A 21183-nucleotide genomic window follows, 5' to 3' on the forward strand; every position below is an offset into this window, starting at 1 on the left:
TTAAATACTGTAGTCTAGTTTCTTGGTTCTTAACTTTCAGCCATTTCCTATATGTCTGTTTTTTATGTTTGATGATTTCTTTGACAGTGCCGTTCCACCAGGGGGTTCGCCTTTTTCTGGTACCCCCTGTTTTTTTTAATTCCATGTGTGTCGGCCGCAGTTTTGAATATTTTGTCTTGAACTTCTTTCCAGCATTGGTCCAGGTCATCTGTTTCCTGTAGAACTATCTTTTCACATTTGTTGTGATACGCTGTTTGGAACTCTGGATTTTTCAGGTTGTCAACCTTGATTTTCTTGGTTGCTCTGGGGCTGTTATTCTTTGGCTTCTTAGTGTCGAGATCAGTGATTAGGAGTCGGTGATCCGAGTCCAGAGATTCTCCTGGCATTGCTTTAACATCATTTATAATACGTTTGTCTAATGATAGTACATAGTCTATAAACCTCCGACCCGAAACTTTCCCATTTTTGTAGGTTTGGGCCAAGGCACTACCACTACACAAGATTTAAGAAAATTTAATTTTTTTGACTTTGGCCACATTATGCTTGTTTTGTTTTTTTCAGGCAAAGCCTCGTAAAATTTATCCCATCCTGCTCTGTTAGATACAAGTTAACATCTGCCATTTCTGCGTCATACGGCTCAGTGATTATCCCTTTCTTTCTATAAAGTCGGCTAGTAGATGTAAAACCCGACGTTTTGGACAAAAAACGTCTTTACTCTTTTTTCATCCATTTAATTAATCTAAGAGCAATACGTTCGGCTTCCGAGTACAGTATGATTTTGGGTTTTAGTTGAAGACCATCAGAAATACTGAAAACTATAGGAAATATTTGGTGCATCATATTAACACCTTTTGCACTGCAAAAAAAACTTGAGTGACCAGTCATTCAATAATAATGAGTCACTCAATATGTTGAACCACGCTTATACTTTATTCTGAGATAGATGAAAATACAGAACACTAAAGTATGCAAGTAAGCATGTATGATGGAACTTACATGACACTTTGGTTGACTTCACAAATGCAATCAAAGTTGTTAAAATGTTATTAATAGTGCAAAGCGAAATACATTAGGATATATGGAATGTTTTTGATCCAAATGTGAATTCAGTCAACTTGTTCTTTTGGTATTGTGGTTTCTATATATAGCTTATAGCACAGATATTCCTCCACCAATAAGTGAAAAAAAATCAAAGAATTATATGTCGTACTATGAGCATTTAGCAAATGTTTTGATGTTGACAAAGTGTTCCAAACCCATGCTCATGTTCCTGTGATGGTACCATATGTACCTATGGAATCATTTACCACTTAAACACTGGTGAACAGCGATTAGTGGGTAAAATGACAAACTGTCAAACAGATGTTACACAAAGTACATCACACCATCAGGAACTTAACTATTAGTTAATCTCACCAAGTACAATGTAGACACTAGATTGTGTCTTGTACTGGTGGACTCATTTTACATTTCTACATGGTAAACAGTGACGTATATATATGACAAACAGATGATAACAAAACAAACCAAATCACATCACCAGGGACTAAACTTAACTCTAATTATTATCACTAAGTGTTAGTATATTTATAAGTAGATATGAACTATCATGTTCTTGTGATGATACCAAACCCATTGACTATTTCCAAACTTCTACACACGACACAGGTAAACAGTGAAGTGCAGGTATGACAAATAGGTGTTAAACAAATCAAATCACGTGACATCATCAAGTACTAAACTTAACTATTGACCAACCAAGTGAGGATAATAGTAGATACATGGTTTGGTTTATTACGATCTTGATACATCTTACCTACTCTTCCTGTAGTACTCCTGCGATTGTACCATACCGATGGAATCATTTACCATTACACTGGTTAACAGATCAAATCATCAGGAACTAAACTTAACTAACATTACCAAATATCATAATATGTAGAAAGTTAATATATCTAACCATCCTGTGATGGTGCCAAACCGATGGATTCATTTCCAACTTCTACAAAAGACACCGGTTAACAATGAAGTGTGGGTAGGACGAACAGATGTTACACAAATCAAATTATATTACCAGAGACTAATCTTAACTATTGCTTGATATCACCAAGCGTTAGTATATCAATAAGTAGATACTTAAAGCAATGTTTTTGCAATGGTAACAAATCCATGGAATCTTTTCAAAACTTATACATAAAAACTGGTGAACAGTGAAGTGTAGATATGATAAACAGTTTTTCACAACTATTTCAGAATAAATCGAATCTTTTGCGAGCATATGACAAAATAGAATAAACCATTTCAATACAAGACAAATCGAAACGAGCCGAATTGTAAGTGGAGCCAATCACAGCATTGACCAATCAGAAAGACACCAAGCAGGAACGAATGATGATAATAGATAGCAGATTTGAAAAAAAAATGACATGCCAAGGTTGTAGTGATATTTAATATTATCTGTGGAAATTTTGGTTTTCAAAATGAAATCTATCATCTTCTGTTCAAAAAGGACATTTTTGAATTCTGAAATGTATTCTTGATAGCATATGGGATCTATGCGTCATACAGGAATTGTCTACTCCTATATGAGTCAGTTTCGATAGGCTACATGATGATGACGTTAATGACCCCCCTATTCCTCGGTGTATATAGTGTAATTCTTCGCTCACTCGTGTTTTAATTCGGTGGTTATAGCACATGGCCTGGCGTTATGACACCATATTCACCTCGGGCGGGTCATTAACCCTCAATTAATGATTAATGTCACAAAGTATTTGAATACGCAGATACCTAATATACTCATGTGATAGTTCCGAACCGATGGAATCATTTTCTCCCCCAAGAGACACTGGTAAATTGTTTGTGTAGGTATGGCAAATAGCTGTCGCACACAACGAATCACTCCACAAGGGAATAACTGAAACATCAATCTACATATTTGACATATGAATGCTGCTTTTGATGGAACCTCGTTAATGGTACCACCTAACATTTTGCACTAAACAGGGCTTGAAGACGGATGAAGTCACACCCTATCCTGCCACTCGTGTTGCTGTTCTTTGACATAAGTTATATCTCCGGCTACTCATGACGTTTTGCTGAGCCAACTTTTCCGCCAATATTCTTCTCCAAATCGGCGCTTGTGTAGTAGCCCGGATAAGCATTCCATTCCTTACCGTGGAACCCTCCTCTCTGGTATATAACCCATTCTGCCGCTGAGAAGGGGAACAATGATGCATGTAACATTACTGACCAACTATAATTCGACACAAGAATTGTTAATAGTTTTGCCTAATAACGTTTGGACTCCAGCTTCAATTCAATGCTGACAGTCTTGAAACACCTTTTGTAATAAAACAAAATACTGTCGATACGACTTGGTTTCTTTGCATCGTTTTATAGGGAGATTTAGGTCTCATTGAAAAACCATATGAAAGAGTCAAACACTTCAGAACAGCTCTATTCCCCATTCCAAACAGAAACAAGAGAAGCCGATATCTTCTTATTTTTTGATGAGTCAAGAAAAATTAGTTTGAAAACTAGAAAGGCAACATTTGCGAGCAAATACAGCATGTTTAGCCATACTCCTCGCCATGCAAATAATGGACTCTCCCAAAATAACAATGGACCATTCTAAAATACTTCCACTTAAAACATGGATCACCCCAGTCCAAAATTGAGTTTAAAAACAATCACCAGTCTCTCCATACAGGAATGGCGTCTTCCAGTAGCACCTCAACACAATATGGACCAGTCCATAACCATATCCAGTTATTAATTAACAATTACACTTCTGCTAACAAATGGACTTTTTTATAATCATTCCAGCTCAAAATTGAGAGAAATAATAAAGAATCCTCCCCTTGCAAGAATGGGATATTCCGTGCCATCTCCATGTAAACTAGACCAGTCAAAAGATATCCGCTGAAAATTACACTCTTGCGCATAATCAACCCAGTTCAAAATTGAATTAAAAAAGATCAACCCCAGGGAAGAATGAAGTTTTCCATTGTATACATAATGATATATATGAAGATTTGACAGGAGAAGAAGGAAATGACCAAAAACAACATATTTCAGTGGGTGAAATATAAGAATGTGACATCCCTTTGTTTGAATGCACTTTGGGTTGAAAATAGCGAAACAAAAAAATTCTTTGTTTAAAAAATCGTTTTGAAAGGCTGTATGCCAAACATTTGAATGGGGACCTTGTGTACATGACCAAGGCAGACACATGCCAAATTTCACATTATTTTGGTTTAATACATAGGAACTGGAGATGTGTATCTTTGTTAAAAAAAGAGTGAACAAAGCCATGTAATCACATGTCCTAGGAATTACCATACCATATTTGGCATGAATACTAGCACACCTGCGCCAGGAATGCAAGATAATTAGATTAACTCAATTGACCAATCAGGTGGTCGCAAGGCTCACAGGCATGCAATGCCAGGTGCAAGGCACTTGGGGTCAATGACCTTTAGGTCATATGTAGCATTGAAAGTGACAGAAGTGGCAAATATTGTCAAGAAAGCCCAAAATAAATCGTTTTGAAGATATGTATGCCAAAAATGGGAATGTAGTCCTTTAAATATTTGTTCAAGGCACATATACAGCAAATTTAAGGTCATTTGGTTGAAATACCAGGGCGCAGGGGGCCAAGATATGCATCATTGGTCATAAAAACCTCAATAAAATCGCTTTCAAGGTCAATATCAAAAAAAGGAAAAAAAAGTCACATTGGTTTTTGCCTAAATTACCTTTGTACCAAATTTCAGGTCATTTGGTATAAAAATGACAGAGATGAATCGATTTGAAGATTTGACAGGAGGAGGAGGAGGAGGAGAAGAAACCTGAGTAAAAACAATATGTTGAGCCATACTAGGTATGGCTAAACATAACTAGAAAGTTAATATTTGCACGAGCAAATACAATATGTTTCGCCATTTCCCTCCCCATACAAAAGGTCCAAAGAGGGCCAAAAGAGGCCATGCAAAAGAGGGCATGCAGGGTCATCCTCGGATCTCTATACACAGGCTACACATCAGCCCTGTCCACACTAGAACTAGACACCCTGGCAGACCGTCGGACCTCCATCTGTACCACCTTTGCCCACTCACTTCTACGATCGGACTTCCGCGACTGGCTCCCTCCATCCAGACAGCACATCACAGGACGTACGACACGCAGTTCCGCGAAACTAGATATTCCACTGTGCCGAACAAATAGACACACAAACTCTCCGATACCATATATCGTACTACTATTGAACACCTGACTAGACCATTGAACCGAACCATTGAGACACATGTATATAGTTCCGACACGCATATGCTGTACTGATATAGATGAATCGATATAATCTTACATGTACGCAATTACGCACTATATTGATGTTTTTAAAAGACGTGTAGGGAGATTTTACGTGAATACGCATACGTGAAGAATGCCATGTAGTGAAAAAATGTTACGTTTGCGGTTTTTTAAAGATAATTTTTAATGTTATGAACCGAAAATGGAGCCAACATGTAAATGCAACATAATTCAGGGTTGTTAAAGCCTGCAGGTTGTGTGAATAAAGATCAATTCAAGGTGACTGTTATATGGTGGAGGGAAATGGTCCTAAAGTCACCGCTATGCAAAAATGGAGAATTCCAAAATAACGTTTACTATTATAAAGTCAGACCATGTAAATAGCAACGCCATATCCAGGCTAACGTCCGTTGTATGTCTGCTATGTTGGTTTTTTAATAAAGAATTGACTTGAAGACCAGTGAGAAATGGATCTCTCCAAATTAGGAACCATATGCATGAATAGGCTCTTTCAAGCGTCCATATTCAAACCGGACCATTCAAAAAACAGCTCACCAAAAACCTGGACCTTTTTAATAATCCACCAAGCCCAAAGGTTGTTTTTTTTTACGTCCCCCCCATACAAGAATGAACTCTTCCAGTGGTGTACAAGATTGACAAGTACCATGCAAATTTCAGACTATAAACAACTAGAATATTGGTGAAGATTTCTTCTACGGAAGGATTCCCGCAATCCTAGGGTCCAGACAAGTTTGCATTACGCAGTGAACAGTTCTTCCCAACTTACTTAAGTTCTGCAAAAGTTTCACAACTTTCTGATATGCGTATTTTGTGACCTGTCCTGTAACACTGACAAATGCCACCATTAAAAAAATGTTGCTAAACAAAGGATACAAAACCATTTGTAGGGATATGAGCCTTTGCGTACTCTTGGTGTAAGTGAAATATACAGCAATACATTTATGTCGAAAAACACCACCAGAAAAGTTTTGTTAATGAAGGCGTAGATTTTGAACCTTCTGAATTGCATATAGCTTCAGACCGAAATACCCCCACAAAATCGTATTTTAAAGTGATGTATACGAAAAGTGCGAATGGGGTTCTTTTAATTTTTGTTCAATGTACCCCCATAGCAAATTTGATGTCATTTGACTGTTATTCAAGAACACGAGAGGCCAAAATGTACGTTATTGGTCTGAAAATGGCCAAAAAATGCATCACCCATGTATACCTATATTATGGGCGAAACGTCATATAAGAATAACTTTATTGCGCCACAATTGTAACTGGTGCAATGTATGGCATCTTACATACATGAGAGTTTAGCTATTGCTTCACAAATTTGTAGAACTAATCTAATCTATGACTAACAGTAAAATTAGTAATCTATAGAATAATATACATGCTAACGCTCTAGAACACAGTATGTTGGTAACAGTATGCTGTGCCAGGAAAGTATGATATTGTCTCGTTTTTGCACAGAGTTAACGTTGGGTAACATAAATTCGGGATTTTTCCGATAATGATTGACTGAAATCAATCTAGCAGAACAATAAACCATCCTTTTTTTCTATTATTCTGTCAGTATCATGTACTATCTTTGCACTAATCATATATATGGTAGATTTTGTCTCTAGTCGTGCTGACACCATAATATTTCAACTTGAAACTACCGTCCGTCGCACGCACAATGACGGTGCTGTCGGACAGGGGTGAACATTAATTCGGGAGAAAAGATTCGTCTTGAATATCTTACCGCTAATTACATTTTATACAGCAGCTATTCGTTCCATCCTTGGCTTGAGGAGAGTGCTTTGGATATAGACGTGTCCAAGTAAAAAAATACACGAAAAAACGGCCGTACCGCACACATCAGGCCTACGGGAACAACCCGTGTGTTGAGTCGGTAGCTATAGAACGTCAAAGTCGACATCCACCGTCATGGCAACGTGTACATTATTCATGGAAAGTTAGCCGGATGCTGTAGCATTAATAATACTACTATGTCCATGTATTCCTTGTTGTGTTAGGAGCAAACTTTGAGGAAAATATCGTCCTCAGTCCACAATCACAACATTTAGACAAAAAGTGTTCCTCACAAACCTTTGTCGTCTGCTTGACAACAGGATTCTGGGTAATGATATGGCGGCGGGAAAATACACGTGCCGTAGCAACAAAGAGGGGTTTTGATGATTGATCACACTTAGAGTGATCACTTAGAGTCCAATTGCAGGTCAGCAATTTTAAGAAAATAAGTTGTCTTGTAAATGATTGGGTTTAGCAGGAAGCGGATGTGACATTTGTCTTATAAACCAGCCGACAACGATGTAGTGTGATTCTCCCACGAAGCCCTCAGACTGTTCCAATAAGGGACGGAGAGTTTTTGTCCTCGTCGCCTTCTAATACATGCTTATCGAAGCTTTTCAGCCACTGTTCTGAATACGTTAGTCTGTCAAATTTGCATTTCTAGTGGTATTACTGATGTTACATCTAGCACATATCCCTAAATACCCCGTTTTCGAAAAATCCCGAATTTAAGTACCCCACGAATTTATGTTACCCAACGTTATATAAGTCTGCCTACATACTATTAGGTGGATATATGAGCAGGGCATGATATTGGATAGCTCTGTGCTGGTAGGTATCGGACGTTCATACAATAGATTGTAACCATCTTTGACGGTCATCAACATAAGTTGGACAGTCAATAATGAAATGAAATTCATTCTCAATATCATTATGGCATGTTGGACACTGTCTTTCTATAGGCTGTGCTGCATTTGAATGGTTCTTTTCTCTACGCTCATAACAGTTAATTAAAGAGTTGAAGGGGGTTCTACACCAAATAACAAAATTTCCCTGGTTTTCTATTGATAAAAGTTTTTAAACACTTCTATGGAATATTTTTGAAATTTCTATTCTGAAATGTTTTATTTCAGATTTTTCAAATGGAGGTAATCCCAAGACGTGGGAGCATTAGCTAATTTGGTCTAAAGTGGGAATGGGAACATTTTCATGAAATAACACCCCTTCCTAATTTGAAGGATTTGAAACACACCTTGGGAGACAACTGCAGACAAAAGTTCCATCTGCTCCTCTAACCTGTCGAAGTTGTACAGCGATGTCACTTTGCCATGATCATTGGTCATTTGTACCAGGTTATTCGGTGTAGGTCCAACGCCTACTGCATAGACCAAGAAGTCGTCTTGTCGAAGGGCCCATGAAGGAGTGTCAACATCGTCATGAGATTGCCCGTCAGTCACTACAATCACCACCTGTACCCACAAAACAACTTTGGTAACTTACGCATGTCACAATTATGAAATTCCTATATCTTAACTTTGAGGGCTTGTGGAATTTTTATATTGATTATGCAAACTAGCCCATTGTTTGCATTTTTCTGTTCATGTTCCACCTGCCATAAAATACATGTGTTACATGTATCAAACTACTATGATAAACGCTGAAATTGTTACTTATGCAAAGGAAGGCCTTGCTTGTATTACTTCCACAGCCTAAGGGATTTCATGTTGTTTACCGCGAGATTTCATGTTCTGTAATGTGGTATTTCGAAGGATTCCATGCGGGATGTCGCTTGATGTACTAGTAGCAAGGGGCCTTACAGCACTCCCGCACTAGGCGGCCCTAATTTCGTATGCCGTTCCGTAGTGTAAGACCTTCAAGCCAATCGTGGCTTCCAAATTCGGCCGGCCAGACCGTCATGAAAATCGTACATGATGATTTGCTCGGCGATTAAAAGCCATTAAAGATAAACTACAATTTTTGTAAATTGATGATGTAGCGTAAAAATAAAGGTTGAGCATGATAGCAAGCATAACTTTGAGAAATTGTGAAGCCTGGTTATACTTCACTCGGGCCCGGTCATTGACCTGGTGCCTGTCATGTTTACGGAACTACATGTTGGCAAACATTGTTTCTGTTTACTTTCTAGAAATTAGTGATTGCCTCATAGTTGTAGACCTATAGCTTGTCCAGAACACGAACAATCAAAACTGGAAGTTCCGCTGCAGCACCAGGAAAAGCCGCCAGGGGTCCACAGACTGATCCTTTCAGTTTTTGTCACGACCTACCTTTACACTAAATACGAAGCCTATCTATCCAGCCGTTCTTGAGTTATCTTGGGGAGCAACAGACACACAGACATATACAAAGTATACTAGTATAACCTCCATTTTTCATGAAGGCAATTACAACAAGATGTTATTTTCTCAAATAGATAAGACCTATGTAGTAGTCGACAAGGAGAATTAATGATACCGCATTTCTATAAAAGGGCCTGAAGGTACCGTACCCGCTTAGCAGGTGCCTCTCTCCAATCCATCTGAGTATGAACAAACTCTAGGGCGCTACCGGTCTTGGTACCGTCACCATCCTGGTACTTGACATTATTGAAGGCCCTTTCCACAGAGTCTCTGTCGGTATGGTCCGCCAGCTTAAACTCGGAACTGTGGGCAAATAGTGGCACTCATAAATCGTCACTAGAATACAACTGTACACGTTGGGCATTACCATTATAACAAAGGTATTTTTTTTTCTATTTCAGTCATTTTACATAGAAATCACTAGAATATATGTGATACATTTAGCTAACGATTTCCTAGTCAGCACTATAAAGACGGACTTGAAGGAAGATACCCTTTTTTAACAATACGTATATTGATCTAGCTGCGCTACTTACATCACAGTCTTGGAGTATTGTACCGCGCCGACTCTGGTAGCCGTGGGGCCGATGTCCAGATCACTTAACATTTTAACAGCAAACTGTTTTACCTTGTCGAAGTTGCCCGTATGCTGATTGTTGATACTGGCGGATCCATCTAGCACGAAAACAACGTCCACCTGTGCGTGCTTTGATGCATAGCCCTCTGTAGTAGAGTGCATAGTAATGACACGTGAGTCAATACTTTCTGTTTGTGTGCGCTTGGATGATGGTAATGTTACTGTTTTTTTATAGAAAAGGTCAGATATGCAACGAGATACATTATATTTCATTAATCAACTGTATCTGTACCTGCTTTGGGACGTACAGATATTAGTAGTACTTAATGATTTTAATTGCAGGTTCTATGCAATCATATTCTATATCTAGCTACAGTTCATTTGGCAGTCCCTACGTTATAGCTACTGGAAAGTCCATGTTAGTAGTTTTATTAAATTATCCATATGTTCACCTGACTCGATGATCATAGACCTGCAGTCAAAATATTCGAAGCTGTCGGTGGTCTCTGTGCTAACCAAACATGTACCACGGAAGTTGTCACGGTCAAAAAGCATTATACCCGGGGTGACCAGCCGGATAGATCCAACATCACCTGCATTTACAATCAAAATAACGCCGGAAGTCAAAAGAACCCTTTTTCGTATAATGATCTTAAATCTTGTTTTTCGTCAAGCCTGTGTGTGTGTGTGTGTGTGTGTGTGTGTGTGTGTGTTTGTGTCTGTGTGTGTGTCTGTGTGTCTGTGTGTGTCTGTGCGTGTTTGTATTATGTGTCTGAGTGGGTGTTTGTGTGCGTGTCTGTGTGTATGTGTTTGAGTGTGTGTGTGTGTTGACAGTATAACTCGAGAAGCTGTAGATGGTCCTTATGATATATTATAGGTTGGGCAGGGTGACATAGACAACTGAGAAAGAAAGGAATATCGATAGATATCGACATCATTTGGTGGTTATGAGGTCGTGGAACTCTAGTTCTCTCCGAATTAAGAAATAATTATTATCATACGATAGAGTACGGACACTAAGTCATTGAAAATGTAGAACAATCTAAATTATAAGTATCGGGTATTCAAAACTTTAGTATTATTTCTAATATCAAAATTAATGAAAAATAGGATGGCTTGCCTGTCCATTCCTGACCCACGGTTAAGGTCTGTGCCATCCGTTTTATTTTTCCTGAGTCCTTGTATGTGTCTCCACCAGAAGTTAGACGATGTGCCCCCCCTTTGAAATAGGTGTCAGTGTACGTAATCCATGTTCCTGTATCCACGTCGATGCGTTCAACGCTATCGATCTTCACTACCGGAACTAATGATGAAAGGAAAAAAAAGGTTCTGGTCATTTCTGTATCAGTCTTCCATGATTTACGATTTTAGCATTATATATAATGTTAAAAGGCCAAGAAAGAAATATCACTTAAAAAGTCACACCGATTATTAGCTAGTTTCAAACTTTGTCTCAAATTCGGAGGTCTCTAACTCCGCAATTGGATATAAATGATGATAGATCAAAGGATGATGGACGGGTTGTAACAAAAAAAGGGAGTTGATTATCATCGATAGGTGATGTCATTATCAGTCCCTTGATGTTTTCGCTCAGCACGATTATACATGTAGGGAACAAAATCAATCTGTAACAGATGTTTAGAAAACGAAAATTTTGATGGCTGAAAGGTTACCTTCAAAGTTGGTACCAGTACACTCTTGCACACATTCCTGCCCGATTGCGTCTTTAAAAGTGATAGTGCGGACTTTGGTCTTCCTAAAATGAAATGTGATAGCTAGTCTCCGCATGGAATCAATACAGATTGTATAACTTAACATACATCCCATTAGGTTTATAGTCTGTGTAACGGCGCGGTTGCATTTGCTATACGCCGTCGCCGTACGATTTGATGTCGTAGAATCTTCAAGCAGGCATTGACAGGATCTAAAACAGCATTTTCCTTGACGTGCCCAGATCGTTCCGATGCTGTGTTACAAACAAACGCCTTGTTTGAAACTTGACATTAATTTTTGGTGGTTTGCCTTGCGTTTGTTGACAAATATAGATCTAACGTTAGACCCCATTCGCTATCCGGACCATAGAATGATCTAGAGTCACTAAAATCTATACATGGCAATGCTTTATTACCTTCGCCGAGGAATCGCTTGGGGTTTCCGGACGATTTAAGAATACCATGATTCTATTGAATTCTTGGTCTTATCAACTACAAGTAGCAGAATACAAAGTTAGAGCTTGATTAATGTATAAGATATAAAAAAAAAAGTTACAAATGTAAAAAGACATCAATCTCCCTGAAATCAGTTCATTTTCATCAGGGGTCTTTTTAACACTTCACAAAATGAATCATCTCTTTCCGCTGCATTATCAAAAACATAGGATACGTCGATGATATCCGGTTACACCTTATTCCGCCTCACTTCCTGTCTCTCTACAGTATTCAAATAACTGCGGAATTACACCAAGACAAACAAATACACAGACCAAAACCAGAAAAATAACAAGAGTCCGTAGGAGACCAACCGCCGTGAAGTAATTATGGGGTGTTTGGGTGCGATGTGGGCTGAAGTGAAGTATGAATATCTTAGCAAATAGACTATTCTAGTATTTTCTCATAAATTGTGTAAATAAGACACTGATTTGCATGGTTTATATCTAATAAATGTTAAGCTTTACCTAATTTTTGAATGCTGCAAAATCTCTCATTTACCATGAAAAAAACATGGTGTTTTCTTATCAATGATGCAAATTAGATCCTCATTTGCACAATTGATATCTATTGATATCCTCTCTATCTCAGTTACATATGTAACATGCAACAGCTGATCAGATGAGCGCGTCAGCTGAACGATGTCTGCTTTGAGCACGTTGGACTGGCTTACGACACAAATTGGTACTGACGACAGCAGTGGAGACTGTTTCCAACCTTAAGGATAGGGGTGTCGTTTTTTAACACATTACCTTAAAAACCTAAAATGGTGTAGAAAAAGTAACGTGCATTATCTCGCGCATTGTGGCAGACGAAATGCCAACCTACATACGAATGCAGCAAAGGAATCGTGAGTTATACCTGTGAACCTACGGACATGACCAACAACAAAACTCTTTTCTGAGGTCACTGACCTCCTTCACGAAGTAACAACAACTGGCTCCAGTTCTTACGTATACAGCTCTGAGAAAGGTGCATGATGCAGACAGACTACAAAATGTTGGTAGGTAGAAACAAATGACATAGTTGTACGTGTACAATAGAAGGCCATCATGGGACACAAAAAGAAGAACATATATAATTGTCTTACATTTCTTCGCGCTTTTTTTCTTTTAACAGCTTCCGCAGTTGTTCCTTAAGTTCCTGGAAAAAAAAGATTAATCATTTTCTCATCATTTCACAGGCAACTACATTCCCAGTCATCTGGATATTTTTTTATCTTGTCCAATTGATTAAGGGAATTTGGTCGTCATTAGCTCTTCTATTTCAATTGGTCATCTCTATCCAAATTACTCATCTTGTATTCAGAAAGGTCAGAATGGTAGAATATCATTTCAACATGTAATCATTGAAAATGCAATCAAATGTCTTCCACATTTATATTGTTCAGCTTCATATAACTATAATACAAGACATAAGTAGAAAATTCTTCATTTTCCACTAATGAACGATGGTATTTTCCCAATAATCATGCAGTTTATGTCCATATTTGCATAATTGGGATATTTCAATGTTCTACCTGACATAAATCACATACGTTACATTTAAAATACTGAATTACAAAAAAAACTTGAAGTACGTACTTTTGTCACTTATCATGAAATGAACGGCCTAATTTAACAATTTGCAGTTTGTCATTTTCTCCTCAGTGACATCTGCCAAAAAGGCAACACCACAGCATGTCTAGGACATAGGATACATAAATGGAAATCTATGCCGCAGTACTAAGGAAAGCCATCAGGAGGCCAACCTGGCGCTGATATATGAAAAATCGCGAATCAGCGTCGACCGCAGCACTCTTACGGGTCCTGCAAATAACGCTTATGCTGACCATTAATATGCGGGAACACAAATACATACACAGACAAACACACCAAAATCAATGACTCCATTTTCCTGGAGGTAATAACACATTAACTTGTCGAATGAGCTGTTTACACAGTGTTGTGTGTTGAGAATCCACTATACTTGCATGATATCTTTAGCAGTTGCCCAAATAGTACATTCTCCCCACCTTGGTCTTTAGCTCGTGCTGCTTCATTTCCTCTTCACGTTTGCGGCCTTCCTCTTTAAGCTGATCAACATCGTTTTCCATCCGCTGTCTGTTCTCCCTGATAAAAAAAGTTCCGGGGCAAAAGAAAATAGAGTTTTAGAAGAATTGGCCCATTGGAACCGCATTCTTACTCTGTGCAGCTAAGACAAGCTAATCTTGCCCCAGCAAAACCCTCATTTTAATATTGTAATGAGATTAAAATGAGGAAAGGTGCGAGTCGAAGGTCTTGAATATGCAGGGAGAAGGGCGATAATTGCTGTAGTTTTACCGCCCACAGCTCCTCCTGCTACTTTGAATTTGTTTGCGGTTATTTCACACCCCCTTGAGCCGTCCCCTCTGGAACAATCCATCCAAACAACGATGGCGGCCAGTGCCGAAAATTTGAAGCCAAAAAAAGTCAAGATGAGTCGATTGAAATGTAGGAGATAAGAGTTTTCTCTGTAATAATTTCTTATGCATTTTCCAGCATTATTTTTCATTCATGTAATGATTAAAGGAAAAAGACAGGAGATTGCCTAGCTTTGTCACCATGTTTAGGTAACATTGCGAACAATCATGAACTCCTGCATGGTATTGTCCTAAACAAAGGAACAAGAACAATATTGGCCTTTCAGAAACCTCCCTGGTGTGAACAAGGTGATAACAAAATGTTTAGATCAAGGAGGTTATATAACCTCTAATTCTGAGGTTATATAACCTCCTTGGTTAGATACTCTCAGACAGGGTCATAGTTTATATAGCGAATATGTTTCCTCTTGTTGTGTTCATGCGTCGTAAAGTGAAGCGGCTAATTAGCTGAATTTTTTATGGCAGCCCTGCCCCCCCCCCCTTCTCATGTCTCGGCCTTACTTCATGCTAAATGCTCAAATATTCCACTGATGCCAACATGATTATGATTATTTCTCTTTGCAGATGGAAATAGGAATGATATTTCATTAGGTGTCAACATGGCAGTTTATTTTCACCCAACTATAAGACAATTTTTGTACGTCTATTCTAGTAACAATCCAATACTGAGGTACACCACTAATTGTCTTCTCATGTTTATCAGGGGGGAGGTCTTTCTTTGTGGAAAAATTGTAGAAATTCAATTGTGAGTGTGTGTGTCTTTGCGGCATACTAATTTAGCCCTTTCCTGCTGGATTTCCAATACAGCAAAACCATACCCCCACTGCTGAAGTTTTCAGACACCTTTGAAACAACGGGTTATATTGCTCATTAGTCAATTTCACCTACTTTGCTTTACCGCAAAGATGCAACATACGCATTCTAAAGATACCCTCAACCCGACAATTGTCAGGGCTAGCTATTCTCCAAGCAGAGGTTTCGATCGAATGGGGTAGTTTTGTCCGGGATTTTTTACGTCCATTCACAAGGGAGGGGGACGTCAAAAATCTTGGACAAAACTACCCCACTCAATCGAAACCTCTGCTTGGAGAATAAGGGCTAGCCTAACTGTGCAACCCAACAATTCTTAGGTGCAGCGGGACAAGGACCAATCAAATGGTGACTGAAGATACAACAATCAGGTCAACAAGCAGGATACAGAATAGCCACTTTATGTGCTAGTATCAGCAAGGAGGTTGAATATATATGTATATTTAACCTCCTTGGTATCAGTGTGTATTAGCCTGGAAACCACACCTACGGCGCTGTGAGTGACCCCGCCCGCTCGGGTATTGGTTTACGGCCTTGGAAACTACGGTGGCTGCGAAACTCTATATGGCAGCTTAGAAGACAATCTGAAACGGGTCAATATAGCAGACTGGGCCCGGTAAAACACACCTAAGCCGACCCGTAGAGACTGGCTAGGCTAAGGTCAACATAACAGTCCTATACGAGAATGAGTCGCATCTGCAAGTTGACTCAAAGGGTCTACTCAATTCAGTGAATTATGAGATACTTACCAATATTGAAGCATAAAAACTAATAAACAACAAACAAAAATTTAAAAAGAAAGAAAATCTTAAGCTGCTGAACCCTACAGGGATAGATATGTCATAGAATTAGGCAAAAATGGGAATAATTAGCCAGGAGAGTCATTTAAAAAGTATACGACTTAAGTCTTGGTCTGGAAGATCTTGGAGATTTGACAAAGATAGGTTGAGATCATAGGAATAATGATTTTTTTAAAGAGAATTCCAGCTACAGTCGGGAAAATCTAGTATGATCCGGGATCCCCAACTGCGAGACAGTATTAGTTATCTGATGTGTATTCAGCTGTCTGGCAAAAATGCTTCATGCATCCACATTCCCTGGGCCTTATAGGTTGAAGGAAAATAATACTATTATATCATTTCCATGTGATTCTGGTTGGGGCATTTCCACTATATTTCAATTGTGAGCCTTTATTTCACTTTTAAACTTGGTGACAATATTACATGATCATGATCGTAGATTTGGAATTTATGCTCGCTGTTTTTACTTTGTCAATACACGCTAGCCTGGTCACCAGTCTCTACGGGTCGGCTTAGGTGTGTTTTACCGGGCCCAGTCTGCTATATTGACCCGTTTCTATCAGATTGTCTTCTAAGCTGCCATATAGAGTTTCGCAGCCACCGTAGTTCCCAAGGCCGTTAACCAATACCCGAGCGGGCTAAGCTCTCTGGGCGGGCGGGGTCGACGTCACTCCCAGTGCCGTAAAAATATCGGGGAGACTTCGATGGTATGGTTTCCAGGCTAACCTTAGCCAGGTAACCAGACGACTTGTTAACACTGTGTGCGCCTGGGGAATTTTATACTGGCATCAAGTCTATTGGAGTTTTTATAATCCGCGGGCTATCCTAATCCAAGGTTTGTTTTGGGCAGATGGAGCATTTTTTTCACCTGAGTAATCGTTCGCGTGGTTCTTCTATGAAAATAAACGATACCGTTATGATAACATACCTGTAGTATAGATATCTGACGTATTTTATCCAGTTGCTTGAATAACTATTTTTGGCGTGTAGTTTAAATATTTTAGAACTGAAAGCTGACGAAATGCCGAATATGATATACAATCTCGGCTTTTCTTGCTATTAGTATCTGTTTTACAGATCACCTGACGCAAATAGGCCAAATGAAAATAGCACTTTGTATCCTTATATTTTTTTTCTTTTTTAAACAGCATTTTTTAACAAGGGGATTGTTGGAACAACCCTGAAATCTGGATTTGAATGGATACCACTGTATGAGCATACTGCTGTCTGCCTTCTATGCATAATTAAAGATAATTGCCTGTAATGACATCGAGCAGAGGTGCGAAAACAATTAATCCATTGACAGATGACAGGCTGTCAACATGATGGATTAAGATTGATCAGGACATGGAAGGAAATTTACCAAAATTTTTACTTTTTAACTTTAAAGCCCATTCCAAAAGTCTTCGTAGGGGGGCACAATCTTGAAATTGGGTTCAATCAATACGCAAAAAGGTGGTTTATGTATATCGAACGCCAAGATATTGATTTTATCACTGTAAACCTGGCTATCGGTAGATAAAGTCATAGATACCCCCCCTAAAATCATATCAATATATTTGTATTTTCAAATCTAATAAAGTATTTATTGTTTTGGTTCTAAATTCATGTAGTGTACAACACTCAACGCATCCTCTGAAAGTTTTATGACACAGTTCTCACCAGAAGGGCTTGGTCTAGGCCAATGTTTATTGAGACACATTGATCGATATCATTATCAATTATGGAAAAATGATGCATGTTTTTTTAAGAAGTTGTAATTATTTGGAATCAGTGATACCTGGCCTAAATTCCTGCCAAATTTGAAGGGGATTGGCCGCTCCAAACTTGAGGTACGCGCGATTTTCCAGGTAGCCTTGTATCACCTTGTTTTAGACCATTAGCGGGTCTTAGCTGCACTGAGTACCACCTATCATCTCATAACAGCAACAGCAACAATAACAACAAGTATAATTCCGGTCATTGAAACCTTGAGAAAGGTAAATGGTGCACAGACTACAAAGTATTGGTAGGTTGAAAATATTACATGGTAAAAGATATAAATATAGGAGGAACACAGGTGTCTTACTTTGCGTTTTGCTCTATTTCGTCTAGACGCATTTGCTGCTGTGACACATATTCCCGCAGAAATTCGCATTCCTGCAGCAGGAAAAAAAACACACGATAAATCATTGTCACATCAGTTTACAGTCAAACGCATGCCCAGTCAGATACAAATTAAAACAAGAATCCGTATGAGATAAACCTCTGTGAAGTAATTATGGTTATTGCGGTGTGGGCTAGGCTGCTTGGTGCCTCTTCCTCTTATGATGCCAAATTTCAGATAAATCTATCAAAATTATATTGATATATAGGTGCGAAGACACAGTATGAAAATCTTATCTTAGCAAAGAAGACTAAGCATATCTAATAATGTTTAACATTAAATTTACTACTTAATGCTGCAAGACTAAAATTACAACCATTTACCACGACGGACTTACCAATCATGGCCATTGGTAAATCCAAGAGACAAAATTAAAGACTGCATGAAAACAAACTGAGTATATAAGAAAAATTTTATGATTTGCAACAAGGTATTCAAAAGAGAGACAAGCAGAATGTTTGGATACAGCCTAGAAGAAAAAGGCGGACAGCGTCAAAGTGTTGAGATACACAAGAGCACAAAAAAGGAAGTCAAGAAGGACGACAACTTAACAAATCAGTAGTGACATACCACAACACAAGAAACAGCTATGTAATAAACCAATGAGGTTTAAACCTCCTTGGATAAACTGGGTCGGGACCTAGGTGATAGAGGGAAAGAGGTCAATAGATGCACTCGTTGAATTAAGAAGGTTGTATTGATAAAAAAAATCAATTCCTGTCATGAACTGTGAAGGGGGGAATAAACAACGTATGGGGCCGCATTGCTGAATTGTAGATCTCTCGTAATTGTTGCTTGACAATATTTATGCAAATGTTAAAATATGTTTGGTTCCGCAGTGTAACGCTTCAACACCTAGCTGCAGTGCGAAGCATAACCAGTCATTAATGCCACGAGGAAGGTGACAGACGGTCTCCAAAATGTTGGCTCTAGGCTTGTAAAGACATGATTGTGTACGTGGTTGTAAAAACAAAGAACTATGTTATTAAGCAAAGATAGTCCTGTTATGTATGATTTGCATTCAGTAGTGTGCGTCTATGTCAAAGCTACCTACGAAGTATTACCGAAAAAATCAGTTTGAAAGTCGTCTTTAAAAACTTACACAATACGCCCCTGCAGTTCAAAAACAAGCAGACAGGATAATTAAACGTACACCTTTTTATGACGTCAAAAACTATCACTCAAAAAAATCAACACCATAGCATGCACAGGACAAAATATTCACAGGTCAAAATAACATCATATCAATTGTCCTCTTATTCATGTCCTTACTTTATCGGTTCAGAACGGTGTGGTCCCTAAATCAACTCGAATTGCTGAAGGGACTCCTATATTTAAAAGAAATGTTTTAACTTTGGTCATCAATTACCGACCGATTTCAGTTCTACCCTGCATATACAAAATTCTCGAAAAACTGATAAACAATCGTCTTTTAAAACACCTAAACCAAAATGACATTCTATACAAACACAAAGTGGTTTACGAAAAAGATACTCAACCTTAATGGCACTGATTCAACCCATGGATAAAATTACGACGGCTTTCGACAAAACAGAACGTACCATAAGAATATTTTAAGACTTATCCAAGGCGTTAGACACCGTACATCATACTTTTCTCCTAAAAAAGCTAACAGACAGACAACAATTCATGACCCTTGATACAAATGAATAAATTGCGGAGTCCCTCAGGGATCACTTCTAGGACCTTTATTTATGCTAATGACATTGCTGAAGCATCCGAACTTATCTTCCTTATTCTATATGCCGATGATACTAATATTTTCATTCTGCACGTAGACTTTGATTTCCTAATACGACTAGCCAATGAAGAATAAGAAAAAGTCATTACCTGGTTTGAAGTCAACAAGCTGTCCGTAAATGTTGAAAATACGCCTCATCTTACACAGTGTTGTGTGTTGAGAATCCACTATACTTGCATGTTATCTTTAGCAGTTGCCCAAATAGACAGAGAACATACCCCTTACCTTGATTTTTAGCTCGTGCTGCTTCATTTCCTCTTCACGTTTGCGGCCTTCCTCTTTAAGCTGATCAACATCATTTTCCATTCGCTGTTTGTTCTCTCTGATAAGAAAAGTTCCCGGGCAGAAGAAAATTGAGTTTTAGAAGAATTGGCCCATTGGAACCGCATTCTTAACACCTATCATCTCATAACAGAAACAACAATAGCACCAAGTAGTTCAAGCCATTGAAACATTGAGAAAGGTACATGGTGCACAGACTACAAAATATTGGTAGGTTAGAAATATTACATGGTATTAGATATGAATATAGCAGGAACACAGTTGTCTTACTTTACGTTGTGCTCTATTTCACCTAGACGCATTTGCTGCTGTGTCATATATTCCCACAGAAGTTCGCATTCCTGCAGCAGTAAAAATAACACGATACATTGTCACATCAGTTTACAGTCAAACGCATACCCAGTCAGATACAAATCAAAACAAATCCGTATGAGATAAACCTCTGTGAAGTAATTATGGTATTAGCGGTGTGGGCTAGGCTGTTTGATGCCTCCCCATGCTGTTCTAATAAAAATAAAAATAAACGTTTATTGTATGTCTGCAATGTTGGTATTTGAATAAAGAATTGCAAAAGACCAGTCAGAAATGGATCTCTCCCAAATTGAAACCCTTTGCATGGATGGGCTCTTCCAGGCACCCATAAAAAATACTGGAACTTCAAAAATGGCTCTACCCAAAAACCTGGAAGTTTTTGATAATCAACCAAGCCCAAAATTAAATTT

The 21183-nt window shown here is 38.5% G+C and overlaps 1 protein-coding gene across 1 annotated transcript in view; it reads right to left on the reverse strand.

Annotated features, from left to right (window-relative positions):
• Nucleotides 1-911: 911 nt before the first annotated feature.
• The window catches only part of LOC136438082 (uncharacterized), a 33892-nt gene continuing 13620 nt past the window's right edge, over nt 912-21183 (reverse strand). Inside the window, exons 5-16 of the mRNA XM_066432758.1 lie at nt 20732-20802; nt 20405-20501; nt 18340-18410; nt 14275-14371; nt 13351-13403; nt 11727-11809; nt 11174-11356; nt 10506-10646; nt 10013-10199; nt 9626-9779; nt 8372-8588; nt 912-3215 (exon numbers count right to left, since the gene is read on the reverse strand). Coding sequence (XP_066288855.1) covers nt 3082-3215; nt 8372-8588; nt 9626-9779; nt 10013-10199; nt 10506-10646; nt 11174-11356; nt 11727-11809; nt 13351-13403; nt 14275-14371; nt 18340-18410; nt 20405-20501; nt 20732-20802 — 1488 coding nt within the window. The 3' untranslated portion in view covers nt 912-3081. The remainder of the gene's footprint in view (nt 3216-8371; nt 8589-9625; nt 9780-10012; nt 10200-10505; nt 10647-11173; nt 11357-11726; nt 11810-13350; nt 13404-14274; nt 14372-18339; nt 18411-20404; nt 20502-20731; nt 20803-21183) is intronic.

The sequence above is a fragment of the Branchiostoma lanceolatum genome, chromosome 7 (assembly GCF_035083965.1).
Source record: "Branchiostoma lanceolatum isolate klBraLanc5 chromosome 7, klBraLanc5.hap2, whole genome shotgun sequence".
Taxonomy (NCBI): Eukaryota; Metazoa; Chordata; class Leptocardii; order Amphioxiformes; family Branchiostomatidae; genus Branchiostoma; species Branchiostoma lanceolatum.